We start from the raw sequence: 26,509 nt of genomic DNA on the forward strand, positions 1-26,509 counted from the left end.
ATACATTAAATAACCTTACCAACCAGTCAACAATAGTCACCCCCATTTTTAATAAATTCCACTGCAATACCATCCAAACCTGCTGCCTTGCCTGCTTTCATCTACCACAACGCTTTTAGTACCTCTTCTCTGTTTACCAAATCATTTTCCCTTAACTCTCTCACTTTGCACACCACCTCGACCAAAACACCCTATATCTGCCACTCTATCATCAGACACATTCAGCAAACCTTCAAAATACTCACTCCATCTCCTTCTCACATCACCACTACTTGTTATCACTTCCCCATTAGCCCCCTTCACTGAAGTTCCCATTTGTTCCCTTGTCTTACGTACTTTATATACCTCCTTCCAAAACATCTTTTTATTCTCCACAAAATTTAATGATAATCTCTCGCCCCAACTCTGATTTGCCCTCTTTTTCACCTCTTGCACCTTTCTCTTGACCTCCTGCCTCTTTCTTTTATACATCTCCCAGTCATTTGCATTATTTCCCTGCAAAAATCATCCAAATGCCTCTCTCTTCTCTTTCACTAATAATCTTACTTCTTCATCCCACCACTCATTTCCCTTTACAATCTGCTTACCTTCCACACTTCTTATGACACAAGCATCTTTTGCACAAGCCATCACTGCTTCCCTAAATACATCCCATTCCTCTCCCACTCCCCTTACCTCCTTTGTTCTCACCTTTTTCCATTCTGTACTCAGCCTTTCCTGGTACTTCCTCACACAAGTCTCCTTCCGTAGCTCACTTACTCTCACCACTCTCTTCACCCTAACATTCTCTCTTCATTTCTGAAAACCTCTACAGATCTTCATCTTTGCCTCCACAAGCTAATGATCAGACATCCCTCCAGTTGCACCTCTCAGTACATTAACAACCAGAAGTCTCTCTCTTGCGTGCCTATCAATTAACACGTAATCCAGTAACGCTCTCTGGCCATCTCTCCTACTTACATATGTATACCTATGTATATCTCTCTTTTTAAATCAGTTATTCCTAATCACCAGTCCTTTTTTAGCACATAAATCTACAAGCTCTTCACCATTTCCATTTACAACACTGAACACCCCATGTATACCAGTTATTCCTTCAACTGTCTCATTACTCACCTTTTCATTCAAATCAGCCATCACTATAACCTGGTCTCGTGCATCAAAACTACTAACACAGTCACTCAGCTGCTCCCAAAACACTTGCCTCTCATTATCTTTCTTCTCATGCCCAGGTTCATACGTACCATTAATCACCCATCTCTCTCCATCCACTTTCAGTTTTACCCATATCATTCTAGAGTGTACTTTCTTACACTCTATCATATAATCCCACCACTCCTGTTTCAGGAGTAGTGCTACTCCTTCCCTTGCTCTTGTGCTCTCACAAACCCCTGACTTTACTCCCAAGACATTCCCAAATCACTCTTCCCTTTTACCCTTGAGCTTTGTTTCACTCAGAGCCAAAACATCCAGGTTCCTTTCCTCAAACATACTACCTATCTCTCCTTTTTTCCCATCTTGGTTACATCCACACACATTTAGACACCCCAATCTTAGCCTTCGAGGAGAATGAACACTCCTCGCGTGACTCCTTCATCTGTTTCCCCTTTTAGAAAGTTAAAATACAAGGAGGGGAGCATTTCTAGCCCCCTGCTCCTGTTCGCCGTAGTTGCCTTCTACGACACTTGAGGAATGCGTGGGAAGTATTCTTTCTCCCCTCTCCCCAGTTAGAATATATATATTTATTTAGATATTTATTAATTTGCTTTGTCGCTGTCTCCTGTGTTAGTGAGGTAGTGCAAGGAAACAGACGAAAGAATGGCCCAACCCACCCACATACACATGTATATACGTACACGTCCACACATGCAAATATACATACCTATACTTCTCAACGTATACATACATATATACACACACAGACATATACATATATACGCATGTACATAATTCATAATGTCTGCCTTTATTCATTCCCATCGCCACCGCGCCACACATGAAATAACAACACCCTCTCCCCTCGTGTGCACGAGGTAGCACTAGGAAAAGAAAACAAAGGCTACATTCGTTTACAATCAGCCTGTAGCTGTCATGTAATAATGCACCGAAACCACAGTTCCCTTTCCACATCCAAACCCCACAGAATTTTCCATTGTTTACCCCAGACGCTTCACATGCCCTGGTACAATCCATTGACATCACGTCGACCCCGGTATACCACATCGTTCCAATTCACTCTATTCCTTGCACGCCTTTCACCCTCCTGTATGTTCAGGCCCCGATCACTCAAAATCTTTTTCACTCCATCTTTCCACCTCCAATTTGGTCTCCTACTTCTCCTCGTTCCCTCAACCTCTGACTCTTATATCCTCTTTGTCAATCTTTCCTCACTCATTCTCTCCATGTGAGGAAACCATTTCAAAACACCGTCTTCTGCTCTCTCAACCACACTCTTTTTATTACCACACATCTCTCTTACCCCTTTCATTACTTACTCGATGAAACCGCCTCACACCACATATTGTCCTCAAACATCTCATTTTCAGCACATCCACACATCCACCCTCCTCTGCACAACTCTATCTATAGCCCATGCCTTGGAACCATATAACATTGTTGGAACCACTATTCCTTCAAACATACCCATTTTTGCTTTCCAAGATAACGTTCTCGACTTCCACACATTTTTCAATGCTCCCTGAACTTTTGCCCCCTACCCCACCCTATGATTTACTTCCACTTTCATTATTCCATCTTCTGCCAAATCCACTCCAAGATATCTAAAACACTTCCCTACCTTTCTTTTTTCTCCATTTAAACTTACCTCCCAATTGACTTGTCTTTCAACCCTACTGTACCTAATAACCTTGCTCTTATTCACATTTTCTCTCAGCTTTCTTCTTTCTAACACTTTAACAAACTCAGTCACCAGCTTCTGCAGTTTCTCACCCAAAATAGCCACCAGCGCTGTATCATCAGCGAGCAACAACTGGCTCACTTTCCAAACTCTCTCATCCACAAGAGACTGCATACTTGCACCTCTTTTCAAAGCTCTTGCATTCACCTCCCTAGCAACCCCATCCATAAACAAATTAGACAACCATGGGGACGTCACGCACCCCTGCCGCAAACCAATATTCACTGAGAACCAGTCTTTTTCCTCTCTTCCTACTCACACATGCCTTACATTCTCGATAAAAACTTTTCACTGCTTCTAACAACTTACCTCCCACACCATATATTCTTAATACCTTCCACAGAGCATCTCTATCAACTCTGTCATATGCCTCCTCCAGATATCATAAATGCTACTATATATATGGGGATTGGGGAGAAAGAATGCTTCCCATGCATTTCTCACGTGTCGTAGGAGGCGATTAAGGGGACGGGAGCGGGGGCTAGAAACCCTCCCCTCCTTGTATTTTAACTTTCTAAAAGGGGAAACAGAAGAAGGAGTCATGCGGGGAATGATCATCCTCCTCGAAGGCTCAGACTGGGGTGTCTAAATGTGTTTGGATGTAACCAAGATGAGAAAAAAAGAGAGATAGGTAGTATGTTTGAGGAAAGGAACCTGGATGTTTTGGCTCTGAGTGAAACGAAGCTCAAGGGTAAAGGGGAAGAGTGATTTGGGAATGTCTTGGGAGTAAAGTCAGGGGTTTGTGAGAGCACAAGAGCAAGGGAAGGAGTAGCACTACTCCTGAAACTGGAGTGGTGGAAGTATGTGATAGAGTGTGAGAAAGTAAGCTCTAGATTGATATGGGTAAAACTGAAAGTGGATGGAGAGAGATGGGTGATTATTGGTGCATATGCACCTGGGCATGAGAAGAAAGGTCATGATAGGCAAGTGTTTTGGGAGCAGCTGAGTGAGTGTGTTAGTAGTTTTGATGCACGAGACTGGGTTATAGTGATGGGTGATTTGAATACAAAGGTGAGTAATGTGGCAGTTGAGGGAATAATTGGTGGTCAGGGTGTGTTCAGTGTTGTAAATGGAAATGGTGAAGAGCTTGTAGATTTATGTGCTTAAAAAGGACTGATGATTGGGAATACTTGGTTTAAAAAGAGAGGTATACATAAGTATACATATGTATTTAGGAGAGATGGTCAGAGAAGGTTAATGGAATACGTGTTAATTGATAGGCGGGCGAAAGAGAGACTTTTGGATGTTAATGTGCTTAGAGATGCAACTGGAGGGATGTCTGATCATTATCTTGTGGAGGCGTAGGTGAAGATTTGTAGAGGTTTTTAGAAAAGAAGAGAGAATGTTGGGGTGAAGAGGGTGGTGAGAGTGAGTGAGCTTGGGAAGAAGACTTGTGTGAGGAAGTACTAGGAGAGAGTGATTACAGAATGGAAAAAGGTGAGAACAGAGGGCGTAATGGGAGTTGGGGAGGAATGGGATGTATTTAGGGAAGCAGTGATGGCTTGTGCAAAAGATGCTTGTGGCATGAGAAGCATGGGAGGTGTGCAGATTAGAACGGTAGTGAGTGGTGGGATGAAGAAGTAAGATTATTAGTGAAAGAGAAGAGAGAGGCATTTGGATGATTTTTGCAGGGAAATAATGTAAATGACTGGGAGATGTATAAAAGAAAGAGGCAGGAGGTCAAGAGAAAGGTGCAAGAGGTGAAAAAGAGGGCAAATGAGAGTTGGGGTGAGAGAGTATCATTAAATTTTAGGGAGAACAAAAAGATGTTTTGGAAGGAGGTAAATAACTCTCATTTGCCCTCTTTTTCACCTCTTGCACCTTTCTTTTGACCTCGTGCCTCTTTTTTTTTATACATCTCCTAGTCATTAGAATTATTTCCCTGCAGAAATCATCCAGATGCCTCTCTCTTCTCTTTCACTAATAATCTTACTCCTTCATCCCACCACTCACTACCCTTTCTAATCTGCCCACCTCCCACGCTTCTCATGCCACAGGCATCTTCTGTGCAAGCCATCAGTGCTTCCCTAAATACATCCCTTTTCTCCCCCACTCCCCTTACGTCCTCTGTTCTCACCTTTTTCCATTCTGTACTCAGTCTCTCCTGGTACTTCATCACGCAAGTCTCCTTCCCACACCCTCTTACTCTCACCACTCTCTTCACCCCAACATTCTTTCTTCTTTTCTGAAAACCTCTACAGATCTTCACCTTCGCCTCCACAAGATAATGATCAGACATCCCTCCAGTTGGTCCTCTTAGCACATTAACATCCAAAAGTCTCTCTTTTGCATGCTTATCAATTAACACCTAATCCAATAACGCTTTCTGGCCATCTCTCATATTTACATACGTATACTTATGTATACTTATGGGAAGGAGACTTGTGTGAGGAAGTACCAGGAGAGACTGAGTACAGAATGGAAAAAGGTGAGAACAATGGAAGTAAGGGGAGTGGGGGAGGAATGGGATGTATTTAGGGAATTAATGATGGATTGCGCAAAAGATGCTTGTGGCATGAGAAGCGTGGGAGGTGGGTTGATTAGAAAGGGTAGTGAGTGGTGGGATGAAGAAGTAAGATTATTAGTGAAAGAGAAGAGAGAGGCATTTGGACGATTTTTGCAGGAAAAAAATGCAATTGAGTGGGAGATGTATAAAAGAAAGAGACAGGAGGTCAAGAGAAAGGTGCAAAAGGTGAAAAAGAGGGCAAATGAGAGTTGGGGTGAGAGAGTATCATTAAAGTTTAGGGAGAATAAAAAGATGTTCTGGAAGGAGGTAAATAAAGTGCATAAGACAAGGGAGCAAATGGGAACTTCAGTGAAGGGCGCTAATGGGGAGGTGATAACAAGTAGTGGTGATGTGAGAAGGAGATGGAGTGAGTATTTTGAAGGTTTGTTGAATGTGTTTGATGATAGAGTGGCAGATATAGGGTTTCTTGGTCGAGGTGGTGTGCAAAGTGAGAGGGTTGGGGAAAATGATTTGGTAAACAGAGAAGGGGTAGTAAAAGCTTTGCGGAAGATGAAAGCCGGCAAGGCAGCAGGTTTGGATGGTATTGCAGTGGAATTTATTAAAAAAGGGGGTGACTGTATTGTTGACTGGTTGGTAAGGTTATTTAATGTATGTATGACTCATGGTGAGGTGCCTGAGGATTGGCGGAATGCATGCATAGTGCCATTGTACAAAGGCAAAGGGGATAGGAGTGAGTGCTCAAATTACAGAGGTATAAGTTTGTTGAGTATTCCTGGTAAATTATATGGGAGGGTATTGATTGAGAGGGTGAAGGCATGTACAGAGCATCAGATTGGGGAAGAGCAGTGTGGTTTCAGAAGTGGTAGAGGATGTGTGGATCAGGGGTTTGCTTTGAAGAATGTATGTGAGAAATACTTAGAAAAGCCAATGGATTTGTATTTAGCATTTATGGATCTGGAGAAGGCATATGATAGAGTTGATAGAGATGCTCTGTGGAAGGTATTAGGAATATATGGTGTGGGAGGCAAGTTGTTAGAAGCAGTGAAAAGTTTTTATCGAGGATGTAAGGCATGTGTACGTGTAGGAAGAGAGGAAAGTGATTGGTTCTCAGTGAATGTAGGTTTGCGGCAGGGGTGTGTGATGTCTCCATGGTTGTTTAATTTGTTTATGGATGGGGTTGTTAGGGAGGTGAATGCAAGAGTTTTGGAAAGAGGGGCAAGAATGAAGTCTGTTGTGGATGAGAGAGCTTGGGAAGTGAGTCAGTTGTTGTTCGCTGATGATACAGCACTGGTGGCTGATTTATGTGAGAAACTGCAGAAGATGGTGACTGAGTTTGGTAAAGTGTGTGAAAGAAGAAAGTTAAGAGTAAATGTGAATAAGAGCAAGGTTATTAGGTACAGTAGAGTTGAGGGTCAAGTCAATTGGGAGGTAAGTTTGAATGGAGAAAAACTGGAGGAAGTAAAGTGTTTTAGATATATGTGAGTGGATCTGGCAGCGGATGGAACCATGGAAGCGGAAGTGGATCATAGGGTGGGGGAGGGGGTGAAAATCCTGGGAGCCTTGAAGAATGTGTGGAAGTCGAGAACATTATCTCGGAAAGCAAAAATGGGTATGTTTGAAGGAATAGTGGTTCCAACAATGTTGTATGGCTGCGAGGCGTGGGCTATGGATAGAGTTGTGCGCAGGAGGGTGGATGTGCTGGAAATGAGATGTTTGAGGAAAGTGTGTGGTGTGAGGTGGTTTGATCGAGTAAGTAATGTAAGGGTAAGAGAGATGTGTGGAAATAAAAAGAGCGTGGTTGAGAGAGCAGAAGAGGGTGTTTTGAAATGGTTTGGGCACATGGAGAGAATGAGTGAGGAAAGATTGACCAAAAGGATATATGTGTCGGAGGTGGAGGGAACGAGGAGAAGAGGGAAACCAAATTGGAGGTGGAAAGATGGAGTGAAAAAGATTTTGTCTGATCGGGGCCTGAACATGCAGGAGGGTGAAAGGCGGGCAAGGAATAGAGTGAATTGGATCGATGTGGTATACCGGGGTTGACATGCTGTCAGTGGATTGAATCAGGGCATGTGAAGCGTCTGGGGCAAACCATGGAAAGCTGTTTGGGGCCTGGATGTGGAAAGGGAGCTGTGGTTTCGGGCATTATTGCATGACAGCTAGAGACTGAGCGTGAAGGAATGAGGCCTTTGTTGTCTTTTCCTAGTGCTACCCCGCACACATGAGGGGGGAGGGGGACGGTATTCCATGTGTGGCGAGGTGGCGATGGGAATGAATAGGGGCAGACAGTGTGAATTGTGTGCATGGGTATATATGTATGTGTCTGTGTGTGTATATATATGTGTATATTTGCGTATGTGGATGTGTGTGTATATACATGTGTATGGGGGTGGGTTTGGCCATTTCTTTCGTCCGTTTCCTTGCGTTACCTCGCAAACGCGGGAGACAGCGACAAAGGAAAATGAATAAGAATAAATAAAATAAATAAATATTATGTATATTTCTCTTTTTAAAACAGGTATTCCCAATCACCAGTCCTTTTTCAGTACATAAATCTACAAGCTCCTCACCATTTTCATTTACAACACTGAACACCCTATGTAAACCAACTATTCCCTCAACTACCACACTACTAACCTTTATATTCGAATCACCCATCACTATAACCTGGTCTCGTGCATCAAAACTACTAACACAGTCACTCAGCTGCTCCCAAAACATTTGCCTCTCATGATCTATCTTCTCAAGCCCAGGTGCATATGCACCAATAATCACCCATCTCTCTTTCAGTTTTACCCACTTTCAGTTTTACCCATATCAATCTAGAGTTTACTTTCTTACATTCTATCATATACTCCCACCACTCCCTGTTTTCAGGAGTAGTGCTACTCCTTCCCTTGCTCTTGTCCTCTCGCTAACCCCTGACTTTACTTCCAAGATATTCCCAAACCATTTCTCCCCTATACCCTTGAGATTTGTTTCACTCAGAGCCAAAACATCCAGGTTCCTTTCCTCAAACATACTATGTATCTCTCCTTTTTTCTCATCTTGGTTTCATCCACACACATTTAGACACCCCAATCTCAGCCTTCCAGGAGGATAAGGGGAGGGTTTCTAGCCCCTCGCTCCCGTCCCCTTTAGTCGCCTTTTACAACACGTGAGGAATGCGTGTGAAGTATTCTTTCTTATACCCTTTACATATTCTTAAATATGCATATTCATACACAGACATATATATACACAAGCACATGATCGTACTTGCTTGCCTTCATCCATTCTTGGCACTCCCATACCCTACAGGAAACAGCATCACTACCCCCTGTTTCAGCGAGGTAGCGGCTGGCAAACTGACAAATAAAGGACACATTTATTCACACTCAGTCTCTTACTGTCATACGTGGTGCACCAAAACCACAAACCACAGCTCCTTATCCACATTCAGGCCCCACAGACTTTTCCATGGTTTGCCCCAGACGCTTCACTTGCCCTGGTTCAGTCCATTGACTGCACACCGACCCTGGTATACCATATCGTTCCAGTTCACTCTATTCCTTGCACGCCTCTCGCCCTCCTGTATATTCAGGCTCTGATCGCTCATAATCTTTTTCACTTCATCCTTCCACCTCCTCTTTGGTCTCCCACTTCTTGTTCCCTCCACCTTTGACACATATATCTTCTAAAGTTGTCAATCTTTCCTAACATATGTTCAAACAATTTCAACACACCTTGTTTTGCTCTATCAACTGCAATTTTCATTTCCACAAATCTCTCTTACCTCTTCATTACTTACTCGATCAAACCACCTCATACCACATATTGTCCTCAGACATTTCATTTCCAAAACATCCACCCTCCTCCTTACAACTCTATCTATAACCCATGGCTCACAGCCATATGATTATTGTTGGAACTAATATTCCTTCAAATATGCCCATATTTTCCTTTCCAGAAAATGTTTTCTTTTTCCACACATTCTTCATTGCTCTCTGAAGCTTTCCCCCCTCCCCACTCAATGATTCACTTCCGCTTCCATGGTTCCATTTGCTGCCGAATCCACTCCCAGATATCTAAGACACATCATTTCTTCCAATTTTTCTCTATTCAGACTTACATCCCAACTAACTGGTCTCTCAACCCTGCTGAACTTAAAGAACCTTGCTTTTATTCACATTCTCTCTCAACTTTCTTCTTTTGCATACTCTACCAAACTTGGTCAGCAACTTCTGCAGTTTCTCACTTGAATCAGCCACCAGTGCTGTATCATCAGCAAACAAGTGACTTTTTCAGGACCTCTCATCCCCAACAGACTGCGTACTTGCCTTTCTCTCCAAAACTTGTATTTACCCCTTTAACCACCCCATCCATTAACAAATTAAAGAACCACACATCCCTGCCTCAGAATGACCTTCACTGGGAGCCAATCACTCTCCTCTCTTCCTACTTGTACACATGCCTTACACCCTTGATAAAGATTTCCCTCTGCCTCTTGCAGCTTGCCAGCCACACCATATATAGTCTTAATACCATCCACAAACCATCTCTATCAACCGTATCATATGTTTTTTCCAGATCCATAAATGCTAAATACAAACTCGCCTGTTTTTCTAAGTATTTCTCACACACATTCTTCAAAGCAAACACCTGATCTACACATCCTTTACCACTTCTGAAACCACACTGCTCCTCCCCAGTCTGGTGTTCTGTACATGCCTTCACCCTCTCGGCCAATACCCTCCCATACAATTTTCCAGGAATACTCAACAAACCTATGCCTCTGTAGTTTGAACACTTGTTTTTATTCCCATACCTTTTATACAGTGGCACTGTACATGCATTCTGCCAATCCTTAGGCACTTCACCATGATCCATACATACAATGAATATCCTTACCAACTAATTAACACAGCCACCCCTTTTTGTAATGAATTCAACTGCAGTACCATCCAATCCTGCTGCCTTCCCACAGTTCATCTTCGGCTAGACTTTCACTATCTCTTCTTTCTTCACCAAACCACTCTCCACGACTCTCACTTCACATACCACCCCAACCTAACACCCTACATCTGCCATTCTGTCATCAAACACATTTAACAGTACTTCAAAATTCTCACTCCATCCCCTCCTCACCTCATCACTGCCTGTTATCACTTCCCCTTTTTCCCCCTTCATCTCCTTTCATAATATCTTTGTATCCCTTAATTTTAATGACTCTCTCACCCAACTCTCATTTGCCCTCTTTTTCAACCCTTGCTCCTTCCTCTTGACCTCATACCACTTTCTCTTATAAACCTCCCAATCATTTGCACTCTCTTTTTCTTTCACAAACAACTTTACTTCTGTATCCCACTGTTCACTACCCTTTCTGATCTGCCTGCCTCTCACCCTTCGCATGTCATATGTATCTTTTGCACATGCCATCACTGCTTTGCTTAATACCTGCCATTCCTTATGCACTCCCATCACTTCACTTGCTCTCTCCTTTTGCCAGTCTACACTCAGTCTCTTCTTCACTCAAGTCCCTTTTTCAAGCTCACTTTCTCACAGCACTTTCTTCCTCCAGACCTTGTTTCCTCTTTTTTGAAAGCCTCTGCAGATTTAACACTCACTTCCACAAGATAGTGATCAAGCATCTCACAAGCTGCCCCTCTCACCACACTCACATTCAAAAGTCTCTCTTTTACATGCATATCAATTAACACATAATGTAATCATACCTGTTGACCACCTTTTGTACTCACATATGTATACTTGTGTATATCTCTCTTTTTAAAACAGGTATTCCCAATCACCAGTCTTTTTCAGCACACATTTCCACAAACTTTTCAACATTTCCATTCATAACACTGATTACCCCATGCAAACAAATTATACCTTCAACTGCCACATTAGTTACCTTTGTATTTAAGTCACCCATAACCAATACCTGGTCTCTTGCCCTAAAGCTGTTGACACAATCACTCAGCTGCTCCCAAAACACTTGCCTCTCATCATCTTTCTTCTCATTGATACCAATAATCACCCATTTTTTGCCATTCACTTTCAGTTTTATCCCCATCAAACTAGAATTTACTTCCTTGCACTCTATTAAGCACTTCCACAACTCATGCTTCACGAGTAGTGCTACTTCTTCCTTAGCTCTTTTCCTCTCACCAACCCCTGACTTTATTCCTAAGACATATCTAAACCATTCTACCCCTCTACCCTTGAGCTTCATTTCAATCAGATCCAGAAGTTTCAGGTTTATTTCATCAGACTTACTACCTGTCTCTCCTCTCTTCCCATCTTTGTTGCATTCACACACATTCATACATCCCAATATGAGACTTTGGGAAGGATGAGCACATCCCTGCCTGGCTGCTCCCTCTGTTTTTTCTTTTTGAAATTGAGATACAATAAGGGGAGGGGTTCCAGCCCCCTACTCCCTCCCCTTTTGGTTGCCTTCTATGATGGGCAGGGACTGCAGAGGTAGAAATTTTTCTCCTCTACCTCAGGGAGGCAGTGAAGTAACAACAGGAACTGATGAAGAAAAATCACATTTGCTCACATCTATTTCCTAGCTGTCATGTGTAATACACTGAAACCTCAGCTCCCTATCCACAAGCAGATGCCATAGAACTTCTGTGGTTTGCCTTTATATGCTTCCCATGCTGTGGTTTAGTCCATTGACAGTTTGTCAACCCAGTATACCACAACATCACTCCAATTTACTCTGTCCTGTGCATACTTTTCCCCTATTTGCACATTCAGGATGCAATCGTTCAAAATCTTTTTCAGTTCATTCTTCCATCTCCAATTTGGTCTACCTATTGCCCATGATCCCTCCACTTCTGGCACATATATCATTGTTGTCAACCTTTTTTACACTCATTCTCTCCATACCATTGTTGTCAACCTTTTTTACACTCATTCTCTCCATATGTTCATATCATTTCAGCACCTACTTTTCTGCTCTCTGAACCATACTCTTTTCATTAACACACTTCTCTTACCCTTTTATTACTTATTCAGTGAAACCAGTTCACAGCACAAAATGTCCTTAAGCATTTTGTGCCTTATCCATAGTCTTTGCCTCACATCCATATAATATTGTTGGGACTACTATTCCTTCAAACATACCTATTTTTTCCCCCCTGAGATAATGTTCTCTCTTTCCACAGCACTTCTTCCCCCACCCTGACTCACTTCAGCTTTCATGATTCTGTTCATTGCCATACCCACTCCCAGACATCTAAAACATTTCACTTTCTCCAGTTTTTATCCATTCAGACTCGCATCCCATCTTACCTGTCCTCAGTCTTGCTACATATAATGACCTTGCTTTTATTCACATTCACTCTTAACTTTCTCCTTTCTAAACTCAGTCACCAACTTCAGCAATTCCTCACTTGAAACTGCCACCAGCACTGTATCATCAGGAAACAACAATTAACTCACTTTTCATGCCCTCTCGTACCCCACAGACTGCATACTCATCACTCTTTCTAAGACTTTCACATTTACCTCCCTAACCACCCCATTTGTAAACAAATGAAACAACCATGGTGACATCACATGCCCCTGCTGCAGATCAATATTCACTTGGAACCTTTCACTCTCTCTTCCTACTCATACGCAGGCCTTACACCCACAATAAAAACTTGTACCGATTGTTGCAGCTTTCTTAGCAAAGCATATATTGTTGCAGCTTTCTGAGCAAACCATATATCCTTAAGACCTTCCACAAAGCATTTTTATCAGCCCTATCATATGCCTTCTCCAGTTCCATCAGTGCCCTCACACAAATCCATTTGCTTCTTTAAGTATTTCTAACACCTGATCTACACATCCTCTACCACTTGTTAAACCACACTGCTCCTCCCCAATCTAATGTTCTCTCCATACCTTCACCCTCTCATTCAATACCCTCCAGTGCAAATTATCAGGTGTACTCACCTAGTTCATACCTCTATAGTTTGAACACACCATTATCCCCCTTGCCTTTATACAATGGCATTATACATGCATTTTGCCAATCATCAGGCACCTCACCATGATCCATACTTACACTGAAAACCTTTACCAAAAAATCAACAGCAGTCACCCCCTTCCTTGATAGTAATACCATCTGCTCCATCTGCCTTGCCACATTTCATCATCCATAAGGCTTTCACTACCTCTTCTTTCTTCACCAATCCACTCTCCTACCTGCCACTGTCATCAAGCACATTTAACAGTCCCTCAAAATACTTACTCCATCTCCTTACTTCATCATGAATTCTGAGGAATGATACAATTGCTGTATTTATATTATACATCTTGGTGTTAGAAGGATATGCAACAAAAAATTTTGGTGAATAGATTGCCGATATAAGATTTGGTTAGGAAGATGATACTGAGTTTGAGTGTACTTGTTTCCTCTATTTTTCTTTCTTTGTGACTAAGAGTTTTGGGAATGTTTTTTAATTATATTTACTCACTAGAGTTTTGCTGCTTGTCACAAATGTTATAATGTAGTAGAATGTACCTGTAATGAAAGAAACTTTTTTCATATTTTTATTCTATTATGGATCTGATCTTAATGATATGCTTTTGATTATCCAGGTTTAGTGACACACATCAGTACAAGAATCAGTCATATGAAGCCATGGCTCCACTTATGCTACCTGAATTATCCAAGCTCTCTAAAGTTGTTATTGAAGGTGATACTACTAGTCATCGATACTGGCCTGTAAGGTATGATAATTTGATTTTTCATTCATTTCACTCTGTTACAGCTCATTTTATTTCTAAAGAGAGAGAGAGATGGTTACCTGTTTGTAATTAACAGAGAAGGACTTCTTCACTTGTATGGTTCCATTTGCAGTATTTTCACATACCATATTTATTATATTTACCACTCTATTACTATGGAACTCTATATTTTCAAAGATTTTTTCACTCTATTTTATGCTGTGACTTATTTTTATACCTTCTTTTTTGATTTCAAGGAACTTTTCATTCACAGCTCTGTAAATTTCATTCAAGAACTTGATTGAAGGTTGTAGTCATGTCTTCCTGTTCATTTCTTTCTTCATATAGCTGATAAACTTCCTTTTTAACTGTTGCACTAGCCTCTCAAAAGTTCTAGCTTAAGCTCAGTTAGCAAAAATTGTAACTTTTCATCATCTGTCAATGATAGTAAGCAGTGAACTGTGCATCGTCGCAGTGATAATAGCAGTTTAACCCAGTGACTGCTGATAATCCATACGTGGGATGTTCTACCTCTGGAGAAGTTTACTGCAGGTATCCCATATGTAGGATCTCATTTTCAAAACATCTTTGTAAAGCCTTAGGGGTGTTAATTATTCAGAATTCACTCACTGGCATCTCTTAAGGTATTTCCATACATCATTCCATATTTTTTTCTTCTTGACTAGCCAGTAACTATCACAGTGCTGGGGCATATGGTATAACAACTTTGCCTCACATGAGCCACATAAGGAACCAAAGTTATTACATGGACTTATTAAACTGCCTGATGTGGACATTTTAGAGGAGAGTGATAGTGAATCATTTGGGCATAGTTTTCATAAAGATGTGGAAGAATGAAGGTAGAGGGAAGAAGAGCATGAGATTGCCTGCACTGAAGTTGAAGATGATCCTCATTCCAGGGTGAGGAGGGGAGGTGCTTTGTCACATGTCATTTGCTGTTTTGGTGTAGATGAATGATACCAACTTCACTATCTTTCAATCTATATATATCTCTGATGCCTGTTTCCCTTAGGAACTTCCTCAAGGAGGTTGCCACAGCAAAAAAAGTGTCCATTAGTAGTGAACATTAGTGCCACTTTTTAGCCTTTAGTGCCATACCCTTAACAGGCCACTGGCAGGGGGCAACTCTAGTATAGTGTTTTCAGAGGCTCCTACTTAATGGTTCTACTGACTACTTCATAGTCTTCAAACATTTCCATATTATCAGAGAGTTCCCATTTCCATTCCTGTTCATAACAATTCCATTAACTTACAATATGAACTACCCTCCAACTAAAGAAATATAACACTGCAGATTTTTTAAAAAAATTGTAATATACAACTTAGACCATAATTCAATAGATAGTGTTTTGTCATCCTTCTCTTTTTTTCATTTTTAGTAAAAATTTATGAGGATGCTTGATGAGGTTCAAAGGTGAGATAGCAGAGCATCTGCTGTCATTCTTGTGATCCTTTTGTAGATTGATGTATGTCAACTTCCTGCTCTAGTGGTAAATCACCCTCAGCTTTCTGGGTGCTTTTGAATTAGCAGTGAAATCCTCGGAAAGGTCTTGGTTAAGTTAAATGTACTATAATGTTGACCATAGTGGAGCAGCGGGAGGAAGTGTTTAATCATGCAGAGAGACCAAGCCATATGTTGCCCTTAATTCCAGTTGGAGAAGAAACTAGAACCAGAGAGAGTTGCTTTGTCTACAGGAGAGACAACTGTAGTAGGAAAGGTAGAGTGACAGAAGTTGTTAGGGATGCCCTTAGCTAAAGACCAGAAAAACCTATCAGTGGATGAAAAGTAGAGGTTATCACACTTCCTTTGATTAAAAGAATGCTTTGCCTCATGGATGTACTGGACAAGATTACGGACAGGGATATATGCTGTATGGGAGTTGGAGGAAGGAGAGTTTTTTCAAACCTGGTATGCCTGATCCCGTGCCTGAATGACTCAGACAAGAAACAGTTGAGTTATGGATATGAAGAAGCAGTTGTCTCGGAGGAAGAGGGAATGAATGATTCCTTTCTCACAACAGAAACCTTTGCTATGCATTTGTCATGGACAGAAGCATCACCCTATGAGAGACACTGATTTACCCAAGGAGAGTAAGAAAAGAATTTTCATAAATCATTCCAGTCAGCTTTGTTGAATGGCCAATATTTACATTTAGAAGGGGCTTCTGGAAGGGAGGTGCAATGAAAATAGACAGATTTATGAGTGTGTTGTCAGACAAATCAACTGGAGGCAAGACCGTGTAGCTACAGTGTGAGGGATTAGAGGTGAAAAACAGATCCAGAATATTAGGAGAGTTGTCACAGTAGTCAGGAACATGGGTGGGATGTGTGATAATGTGCTCTAGACCATTAATAATGGAGAACATGAGGACTTCAGTATCCCCACCATCTGTATGAGAGGACTTCAGTCATTCCCTATGATGATCATTGAAATCCCCCTAGGTAGAGGATCTCAGTTTGTGGCTTCATGTCAGGAGTTAGACAGTTGAAGAAGGTTATGCAATCTGTAGAATTGTGAGAACAATAGGTGAAACAAAGGAAAACAGTGGTAGTTGGGAGATATACCTTGAGCCAAATAACATTAAAGTCCCGGAACTTAAGGTCTTTGAGGCATGCCTCAGTAGTGTTAATGTTTGAATAAACACAGACACCACTTTTTAACCAGAATTGTGAGTAGAGATTATGGGTGCTTATGAGAATATCATTAAACATGGAAGCCATCTATTGGTTTTTTGAAATCAACTTCCAGTAATTCCTTGTGTAAATATAGAAAGAGGCAGAAATGTGCTGAAAATGAAGACAAGCACAAGCAGTGGTGTTATCAGCGACCCTTGATAACCTTGCAGAGAGCATAAACCTTGGAATAGAATTGCCATATGTCATCCATTTCCAAAGATAAATCTTAGACATTAATTATATATATATATATATATATATATATATATATATATGTGAGAAACTGCAGAAGCTGGTGACTGAGTTTGGTAAAGTGTGTGGAAGAAGAAAGTTAAGAGTAAATGTGAATAAGAGCAAGGTTATTAGGTACAGTAGGGGTGAGGGTCAAGTCAATTGGGAGGTGAGTTTGAATGGAGAAAAACTGGAGGAAGTGAAGTGTTTTAGATATCTGGGAGTGGATCTGTCAGCGGATGGAACCATGGAAGCGGAAGTGGATCATAGGGTGGGGGAGGGGGCGAAAATTTTGGGAGCCTTGAAAAATGTGTGGAAGTCGAGAACATTATCTCGGAAAGCAAAAATGGGTATGTTTGAAGGAATAGTGGTTCCAACAATGTTGTATGGTTGCGAGGCGTGGGCTATGGATAGAGATGTGCGCAGGAGGATGGATGTGCTGGAAATGAGATGTTTGAGGACAATGTGTGGTGTGAGGTGGTTTGAGCGAGTGAGTAACGTAAGGGTAAGAGAGATGTGTGGAAATAAAAAGAGCGTGGTTGAGAGAGCAGAAGAGGGTGTTTTGAAATGGTTTGGGCACATGGAGAGAATGAGTGAGGAAAGATTGACCAAGAGGATATATGTGTCGGAGGTGGAGGGAACGAGGAGAAGAGGGAGACCAAATTGGAGGTGGAAAGATGGAGTGAAAAAGATTTTGTGTGATCGGGGCCTGAACATGCAGGAGGGTGGAAGGAGGGCAAGGAATAGAGTGAGTTGGAGCGATGTGGTATACAGGGGTTGACGTGCTGTCAGTGGATTGAATCAAGGCATGTGAAGCGTCTGGGGTAAACCATGGAAAGCTGTGTAGGTATGTATATTTGCGTGTGTGGACGTATGTACATGTGTATGGGGGGGGTTGGGCCATTTCTTTCGTCTGTTTCCTTGCGCTACCTCGCAAACGTGGGAGACAGCGACAAAGTATAAAAAAAAAAAAAAAAAAAAAATATATATATATATATATATATATATATATATATATATATATATATATATATATATATATATATATATACATTTACTTAGAAAAGCAAATGGATTTGTATGTAGCATTTATGGATCTGGAGAAGGCATGTGATAGAGTTGATAGAGATGCTCTGTGGAAGGTATTAAGAATATATGGTGTGGGAGGAAAGTTGTTAGAAGCAGTGAAAAGTTTTTATCGAGGATGTAAGGCATGTGTACGTGTAGGAAGAGAGGAAAGTGATTGGTTCTCAGTGAATGTAGGTTTGCGGCAGGGGTGTGTGATGTCTCCATGGTTGTTTAATTTGTTTATGGATGGGGTTGTTAGGGAGGTGAATGCAAGAGTTTTGGAAAGAGGGGCAAGTATGAAGTCTGTTGGGGATGAGAGAGCTTGGGAAGTGAGTCAGTTGTTGTTCGCTGATGATACAGCGCTGGTGGCTGATTCATGTGAGAAACTGCAGAAGCTGGTGACTGAGTTTGGTAAAGTGTGTGAAAGAAGAAAGTTAAGAGTAAATGTGAATAAGAGCAAGGTTATTAGGTACAGTAGGGTTGAGGGTCAAGTTAATTGGGAGGTGAGTTTGAATGGAGAAAAACTGGAGGAAGTGAAGTGTTTTAGATATCTGGGAGTGGATCTGGCAGCGGATGGAAACATGGAAGTGGAAGTGGATCATAGGGTGGGGGAGGGGGCGAAAATTCTGGGAGCCTTGAAGAATGTGTGGAAGTCGAGAACATTATCTCGGAAAGCAAAAATGGGTATGTTTGAAGGAATAGTGGTTCCAACAATGTTGTATGGTTGCGAGGCGTGGACTATGGATAGAGTTGTGCGCAGGAGGATGGATGTGCTGGAAATGAGATGTTTGAGGACAATGTGTGGTGTGAGGTGGTTTGATCGAGTAAGTAACGTAAGGGTAAGAGAGATGTGTGGAAATAAAAAGAGCGTGGTTGAGAGAGCAGAAGAGGGTGTTTTGAAATGGTTTGGGCACATGGAGAGAATGAGTGAGGAAAGATTGACCAAGAGGATATATGTGTCGGAGGTGGAGGGAACGAGGAGAAGAGGGAGACCAAATTGGAGGTGGAAAGATGGAGTGAAAAAGATTTTGTGTGATCGGGGCCTGAACATGCAGGAGGGTGAAAGGAGGGCAAGGAATAGAGTGAATTGGAGCGATGTGGTATACCGGGGTTGACGTGCTGTCAGTGGATTGAATCAAGGCATGTGAAGCGTCTGGGGTAAACCATGGAAAGCTGTGTAGGTATGTATATTTGCGTGTGTGGACGTATGTATATACATGTGTATGGGGGTGGGTTGGGCCATTTCTTTCGTCTGTTTCCTTGCGCTACCTCGCAAACGCGGGAGACAGCGACAAAGCAAAAAAAAAAATATATATATATATATTATCCCTGGGGATAGGGGAGAAAGAATACTTCCCACGTATTCCCTGCGTGTTGTAGAAGGCGACTAAAAGGGGAGGGAGCGTGGGGCTGAAAATCCTCCCCTCGTTTTTTTTTTTAATTTTCCAAAAGAAGGAACAGAGAATGGGGCCAGGTGAGGATATTCCCTCAAAGGCCCAGTCCTCTGTTCTTAACACTACCTCGCTAACGCAGGAAATGGCGAATAGTTTGAAAGAAAGAAAGAAAGTTTGGTCTCAGAGAGAAGCAAGATATTAGAAGTACTAGATAGATGGTGTTCAACAGAAAGGCCACAGATGTAGTTAAAGTAGATAGAAAAAGAGGCAGGTATATTTGAGAGGGAAAGGTCATGGAAAGGTCCAATACTACTACTGTCTGAGCCCTCCTTCTCATTTATACTAGAAGCAGGTGGGAACCTAGAGTTTCTTAGCACCCCATGGTGCTAAGGACTAGGGACCATAAGGTTCTGAATTCTATCATGATTTATTTTTTTTTTTCATTAGACGTAATCGCTGTCTCCTGCGTGAAAAAGGTAGCACAAGGAAACAGACGAAAGAATGGCCCAAACCACCTACATACACATGTATATACATAAATGCCCACACATGCACTTATACATACCTATACATTTCAACATATACATATATATATATATGTACATACACAGACATATACATATATACACATGTACATACTCATACTTGCTGCCTTCATCCATTCCCGTCACCACCCTGCCACACATGATTATATTTGAAAATAATATGTGCAGACAAGAGATGGCAGGAGAACTTACTTGAAGAAAGTAAGTGAGCTTTGAGGAGATTTACAATGCTTATAAGATGATAGGACTAGCTCGGGAGTCCCATTTTGATGAGGCAGAAAGTAATACCAGCAATCTTAACAAAGTGGGTGTAAGATGGTTCTGGGCACCACTTTGATGCTCCAAACTCAGGATGGAAGTTTCATCCTCAGATCCCATATCCTCAGACATCTTGAATTTTACAGTTTTCTTTCTGGTCACTCATATGGCATATGTAAAGTGAGATCCACTGGTGATATCTTTTCATATCTTGCTAATGTCTGGTCGTTATCCCTGAAATTTTGGGGGAATCTTTCATAGCTGCCCTTGATATATCCAAAGCTTTTGATAGGGTGTGGCATTGGGATCTCACCTCAAAGCTTTCCTCTTTTGGCTTCCCTTCCTCACTTTGCTTCCTCATATCTAGCTCTTTTCCAGCTGATCTGTCTCCGTGGTTGTTGATGGATCGGGTTGATGAATCAGTCTTTCCCCCTTTCTCCATCAACAGTGTTGACCCCCAAGGTTCTGTCCTGTCTCCTAAATTTTTTCTTCTTTTTGTCAACCATTTCCTTTCTACAGATAACCAGATGTACTCATAAGTTGGCAACTCAACACAGCATTCCTCCACATCCTTCAGTTTTTCTCTTTCTCTGACTTGATCTGCATCTCAACTCAACACAACTTCCTTAGTAAACTCAGACTTGGATAGGATATCTCAGTAGGGTAGATAAAATCTGGTAAAGTTTAATGCCTCCAAGACCCAATTTCTACCCATCTCTATCAAAAATTCCTTACAACTTTTGTCTTGAATCAGTGAATATACTTGATATTATTGTAACATCCATGTTATCTTGGACACCCCACGTTATGGAAATAGCTGTCTACCTTAAAGCAACAGAGAGTCCTGTTTATAGATGTCAAAATTTCTTTTCATCTGAGGCGTTGCTCTGTTTATACAAAGGATTGGTGCTTTGTTGTATGTAGTACTGCTATCACATCTGGGGTGGCTGTAGCAGTCCAACACATGAACTCATCTTGGCTAACTTCAAACCTTGACTCACTTACCCTACACAATGTTGGTTCACTTTTCGTCTTTTGTATGTATTACTGTGGTTTTTGCTCGTGAGAGCTGGCTGCTTGTGTGCCCCCACCTCTAGCTAGACCATGCAGTACTTGGCAAGCTGCTATGTCATATGATTACTATGTGGTCGATGGCAACTTAAGGGTCGGCCAGTTTGATAAAAGTTTCCTTCTCAGAACCTTGAAGCTTTGGAAATCTTTACCCTCTCATGTCTTTCCCAATAACTATGACCTGACACATTTTAAGGACAAGTTTTTCACTCCAAGATTTGTAAATACTTTTTCTTGTCTCTTCTTCTTCCCTTTCATTAACCTTTTTATATTTCAAATAAGGCCTGGCCTTGCTTTGGACTTTTGTCCGTGATGTGAGCCTACAACAACAACAACAGCAAACTGGTTGAACAGCATAGGCAGATGATTTTGTATTCTTGGGTCATGTCACAAACCCATCATCTGCTTTCTTCACGTGGCAATTTATCTTATACTACATATGTTTAAATAGATTGCTGATTTTATCATACTGTCGCTATCCTAGATATATGCTTAAACATCTAACTGCTTTTTTCTAAATATTCAGCTGATTTTATTGTACTATTATTAGCTTAGACCGTACATATGTTTAAATATTCAACTGATTTTATCATACTATTGGTAGAGTAGTATATCTTTCATCCTACATATGTTTGAATATGCAGTTGACTTTATCGTATTATTAGCATCCAAGTGTCTCTTTCATCCTACTTATTATTAAATACCCAGCTGAGTTTATCATTCTATTAGTATCCTAATGTTTAGATATCCAGCAGATTTTCCATACTATTAGTTGCCTGCTGTTTGAATATCTAACTGACTTTATCATACTATTAGTAGCTTTGTAGTCTATTTTACTACCAGGCAGGCACAAGAAAAAAATTCTACTATGAACCTGCTGACCATATGTGCATTTGACCATGCAGAAACTACTTAGAGTTATAAATACTTCAGTTATTAGATGGAATGCATTTGATATGAATACAAAGATTTTTAGATACCTAAGTTACTAGATGGAATGCATTTGATATGAATCAGGTTGTGAGGAAAGTGAAGATGAAAACATAGAAATTGTGAAGCATTAAGTGATTAGAAGAAATTATTGAAGAAATTATGAAGCAACTTCGTTTGATCCTCTTGTCATGTAATCCTAGGGTAATAGGAGGAATTTGGGAATAAGAATATTTCCAAAAGAAAAGCAATTCCAAGAAACCTCCCCACTTGTGCCAGACACTCTTATTTCCCCATATTTATTTGTAGTGTGAAAGGTGTCATATTTTTTAGATATACATATGTTATTCACCATTCAAGGACGTAAGGCTTGTGTGCCAGGAAAAAAGTAGGATGAGTCGTTACATGTGATGGTGGGTCTGCCTCAGGATTGTGTGATGACATCATGGCTGTTTGATATCTTTATGGGTGGGTTGGTGAGGAAGGTGAATGCAATGGTCTTGGAGATAGGAGCAGGTATGCAGTATGTAGAAGCTGGTATCTGGGTTTAGGATAATGTGAAAGGAGTTAATGTGAGTCAAAGCAAGGTTATTAGGTTTAGTGGTGAAGAGAGGTTGGTTATTTGACGTTTGAGTTTGAATGGAGAGAACTTTAAGGAAGGAGAGTGATTTAGATATAACCTGGGACTAGATATAGCAGGGAATGGAACCATGGGAGATGAAGTGAATCACATGATGAGTGTTGGGGGTAAGGGTCATGGATACATAGAGGGTTGTGTGGAAAGAGATATCACTGGGTATGTTCAATGATATAGTAGTCCAGTTGGTTTGTGTGTATACAAGGAGTGGTCAGCCAAAAATGTAAAGATGAGGATGGATATGTTGGAAATGAAATGTATGAGGATAATATGTAGCTTGAAGAGGTTTGATTGAATAGGAAAGGATAAGGTAAGAGAAAGGTGTGGTAGTAAGAGGAGTATGTATGAGAAAACTGAAGAGGGTTATCTGGAATTGTTTGGACACATGAAGAGGATGACTAAGAGGATATACATTTCAGAAATGGTGAATCAAGGAAATGGAGAAAACCAAGGAGGAAGTGCAAGGATGGAGGTTCAGGGCCTGAACATGCAAGAATGTGTGAGGCATGCAAGAGATGGAGTAAATTTGAAACAATATGGTATATGGGGGACAATATGCTGTCAATGGGCTGAACCAGAGCATATGGAGTGAATCTGGGTAAACTATAGAAAAGTCTTTGGGGCTTGGTTGTAGATAGAGGGTTCATGTTTCCGTGAAAGATGCCATTTCTTTGTCTACTACTGGCACTTTCTTGCTAAAATGGGAAATAGCCCCTCTTTCCAGGACTCTTGCATTTGCCTCCCTGACGGCGGCCCCATCCATGGGCAAATTGAGCAACCGTGGAGACATCATGCATCCCTGCCGCAAAGCGACATTCACTGGGAAACAATCACTTTCCTTTCTTCCTACTCATACACATGCCTTGCATCTTCGATAAAAGCTTTTCTTTGCTTCTAGCAACTTGCCTCCCACACAGTATATTCTTGATACCTCCCGCAGAGCGTCTCTATCAACTCTATCTTTATTTTTATATGTATATATATTTGAGTTGATTTGATCGAGTAAGTAATGAAGGGGTGAGAGAGATGTGTGGTAGTAAAAACATTGTGGTTCAGAGAGCAGATGGGGGTGCGTTGAAATGGTTTGGCCGCATGGAGAGAGTGAGTGAGGAAAGATTGACAAAGAGGATATATGTGTCAGAGGTGGATGGAACGAGGAGAGGAGGGAGACCAAATTGTAGGTGGAAAGATGGATTGAAAGCAATTTTGAATGATATGGGACCTGAACATACAGGAAGGTGAAAAGCCACGTGAAAGCATCTGGGGTAAACCATAGAAAGTTTTGTGGGTCCTGGATGTGGAAAGGAAGCTGTGGTTTCGGTGCATTACATATGACAGCTAGAGACTGAGTGTGAATGAATGTGGCCTTTGCTGTCTTTTCCTAGTGCTACCTCGCGCACGGGCATGGACGAAGGGGGGGAGGGTGCCTTTTAAATGTGTGGTGGGGTGGCGACGGGAATGGATGAAAGCAGCAAGTGTGGATATGTACATGTGTATATATGTATATGTCTCTGTATGTATATGTATTTATACGTTGAAATGTATAGGTACGTATAAGTGTGTGAGTTGGTTATTTATTTATTATACTTTGTCGCTGTCTCCCGCGTTTGCGAGGTAGCGCAAGGAAACAGACGAAAGGAATGGCCCAACCCCCCCCCCATACACATGTATATACATACGTCCACACACGCAAATATACATACCTACACAGCTTTCCATGGTTTACCCCAGACGCTTCACATGCCTTGATTCAATCCACTGACAGCACGTCAACCCCGGTATACCACATCGCTCCAATTCACTCTATTCCTTGCCCTCCTTTCACCCTCCTGCATGTTCAGGCCCCGATCACACAAAATCTTTTTCACTCCATCTTTCCACCTCCAGTTTGGTCTCCCTCTTCTCCTCGTTCCCTCCACCTCCGACACATATATCCTCTTGGTCAATCTTTCCTCACTCATTCTCTCCATGTGCCCAAACCACTTCAAAACACCCTCTTCTGCTCTCTCAACCACGCTCTTTTTATTTCCACACATCTCTCTTACCCTTACGTTACTCACTCGATCAAACCACCTCACACCACACATTGTCCTCAAACATCTCATTTCCAGCACATCCATCCTCCTGCGCACAACTCTATCCATAGCCCACGCCTCGCAACCATACAACATTGTTGGAACCACTATTCCTTCAAACATACCCATTTTTGCTTTCCGAGATAATGTTCTCGACTTCCACACATTCTTCAAGGCCCCCAGAATTTTCGCCCCCTCCCCCACCCTATGATCCACTTCCGCTTCCATGGTTCCATCCGCTGCCAGATCCACTCCCAGATATCTAAAACACTTCACTTCCTCCAGTTTTTCTCCATTCAAACTCACCTCCCAATTGACTTGACCCTCAACCCTACTGTACCTAATAACCTTGCTCTTATTCACATTTACTCTTAACTTTCTTCTTCCACACACTTTACCAAACTCAGTCACCAGCTTCTGCAGTTTCTCACATGAATCAGCCACCAGCGCTGTATCATCAGCGAACAACAACTGCCTCACTTCCCAAGCTCTCTCATCCCCAACAGACTTCATACTTGCCCCTCTTTCCAAAACTCTTGCATTTACCTCCCTAACAACCCCATCCATAAACAAATTAAACAACCATGGAGACATCACACACCCGTGCCGCAAACCTACATTCACTGAGAACCAATCACTTTCCTCTCTTCCTACACGTACACATGCCTTACATCCTCGATAAAAACTTTTCACTGCTTCTAACAACTTTCCTCCCACACCATATATTCTTAATACCTTCCACAGAGCATCTCTATCAACTCTATCATATGCCTTCTCCAGATCCATAAATGCTACATACAAATCCATTTGCTTTTCTAAGTATTTCTCACATACATTCTTCAAAGCAAACACCTGATCCACACATCCTCTACCACTTCTGAAACCACACTGCTCTTCCCCAATCTGATGCTCTGTACATGTCTTCACCCTCTCAATCAATACCCTCCCATATAATTTACCAGGAATACTCAACAAACTTATACCTCTGTAATTTGAGCACTCACTCTTATCCCCTTTGCCTTTGTACAATGGCACTGTGCATGCATTCCGCCAATCCTCAGGCACCTCACCATGAGTCATACATACATTAAATAACCTTACCAACCAGTCAACAATACAGTCACCCCCTTTTTTTATAAATTCCACTGCAATACCATCCAAACCTGCTGCCTTGCCGGCTTTCATCTTCCGCAAAGCTTTCACTGTGTGAGTTGGTGTAAATGTATATACCTGTGTATGTGGGTGGGTTGGACCATTCTTTTGTCTGTTTCCTTGCGCTATCTCGCTAACGCGGGAGACAGCGACTAAGTATAATAAAAATATAAAAGGAATGTGAAAAAAGAAAAGTATTTTTATTTATTTATTATACTTTGTCGTTGTCTCCCGCGTTTGCGAGGTAGCGCAAGGAAACAGACGAAAGAAATGGCCCAACCCCCCCCCCTACACATGTATATACATACGTCCACACACGCAAATATACATACCTACACAGCTTTCCATGGTTTACCCCAGA

The 26,509-nt window shown here is 41.5% G+C and overlaps 1 protein-coding gene across 1 annotated transcript in view; it reads left to right on the forward strand.

Annotated features, from left to right (window-relative positions):
* Positions 1-26,509, forward strand: part of shtd (anaphase promoting complex subunit 1) — a 596,397-nt gene that overhangs the window by 249,118 nt on the left and 320,770 nt on the right. The window contains exon 18 of the mRNA XM_071673058.1: positions 13,962-14,093. Coding sequence (XP_071529159.1) covers positions 13,962-14,093 — 132 coding nt within the window. The remainder of the gene's footprint in view (positions 1-13,961; positions 14,094-26,509) is intronic.

Source organism: Panulirus ornatus, chromosome 18 (assembly GCF_036320965.1).
Source record: "Panulirus ornatus isolate Po-2019 chromosome 18, ASM3632096v1, whole genome shotgun sequence".
NCBI classification, from domain to species: Eukaryota; Metazoa; Arthropoda; class Malacostraca; order Decapoda; family Palinuridae; genus Panulirus; species Panulirus ornatus.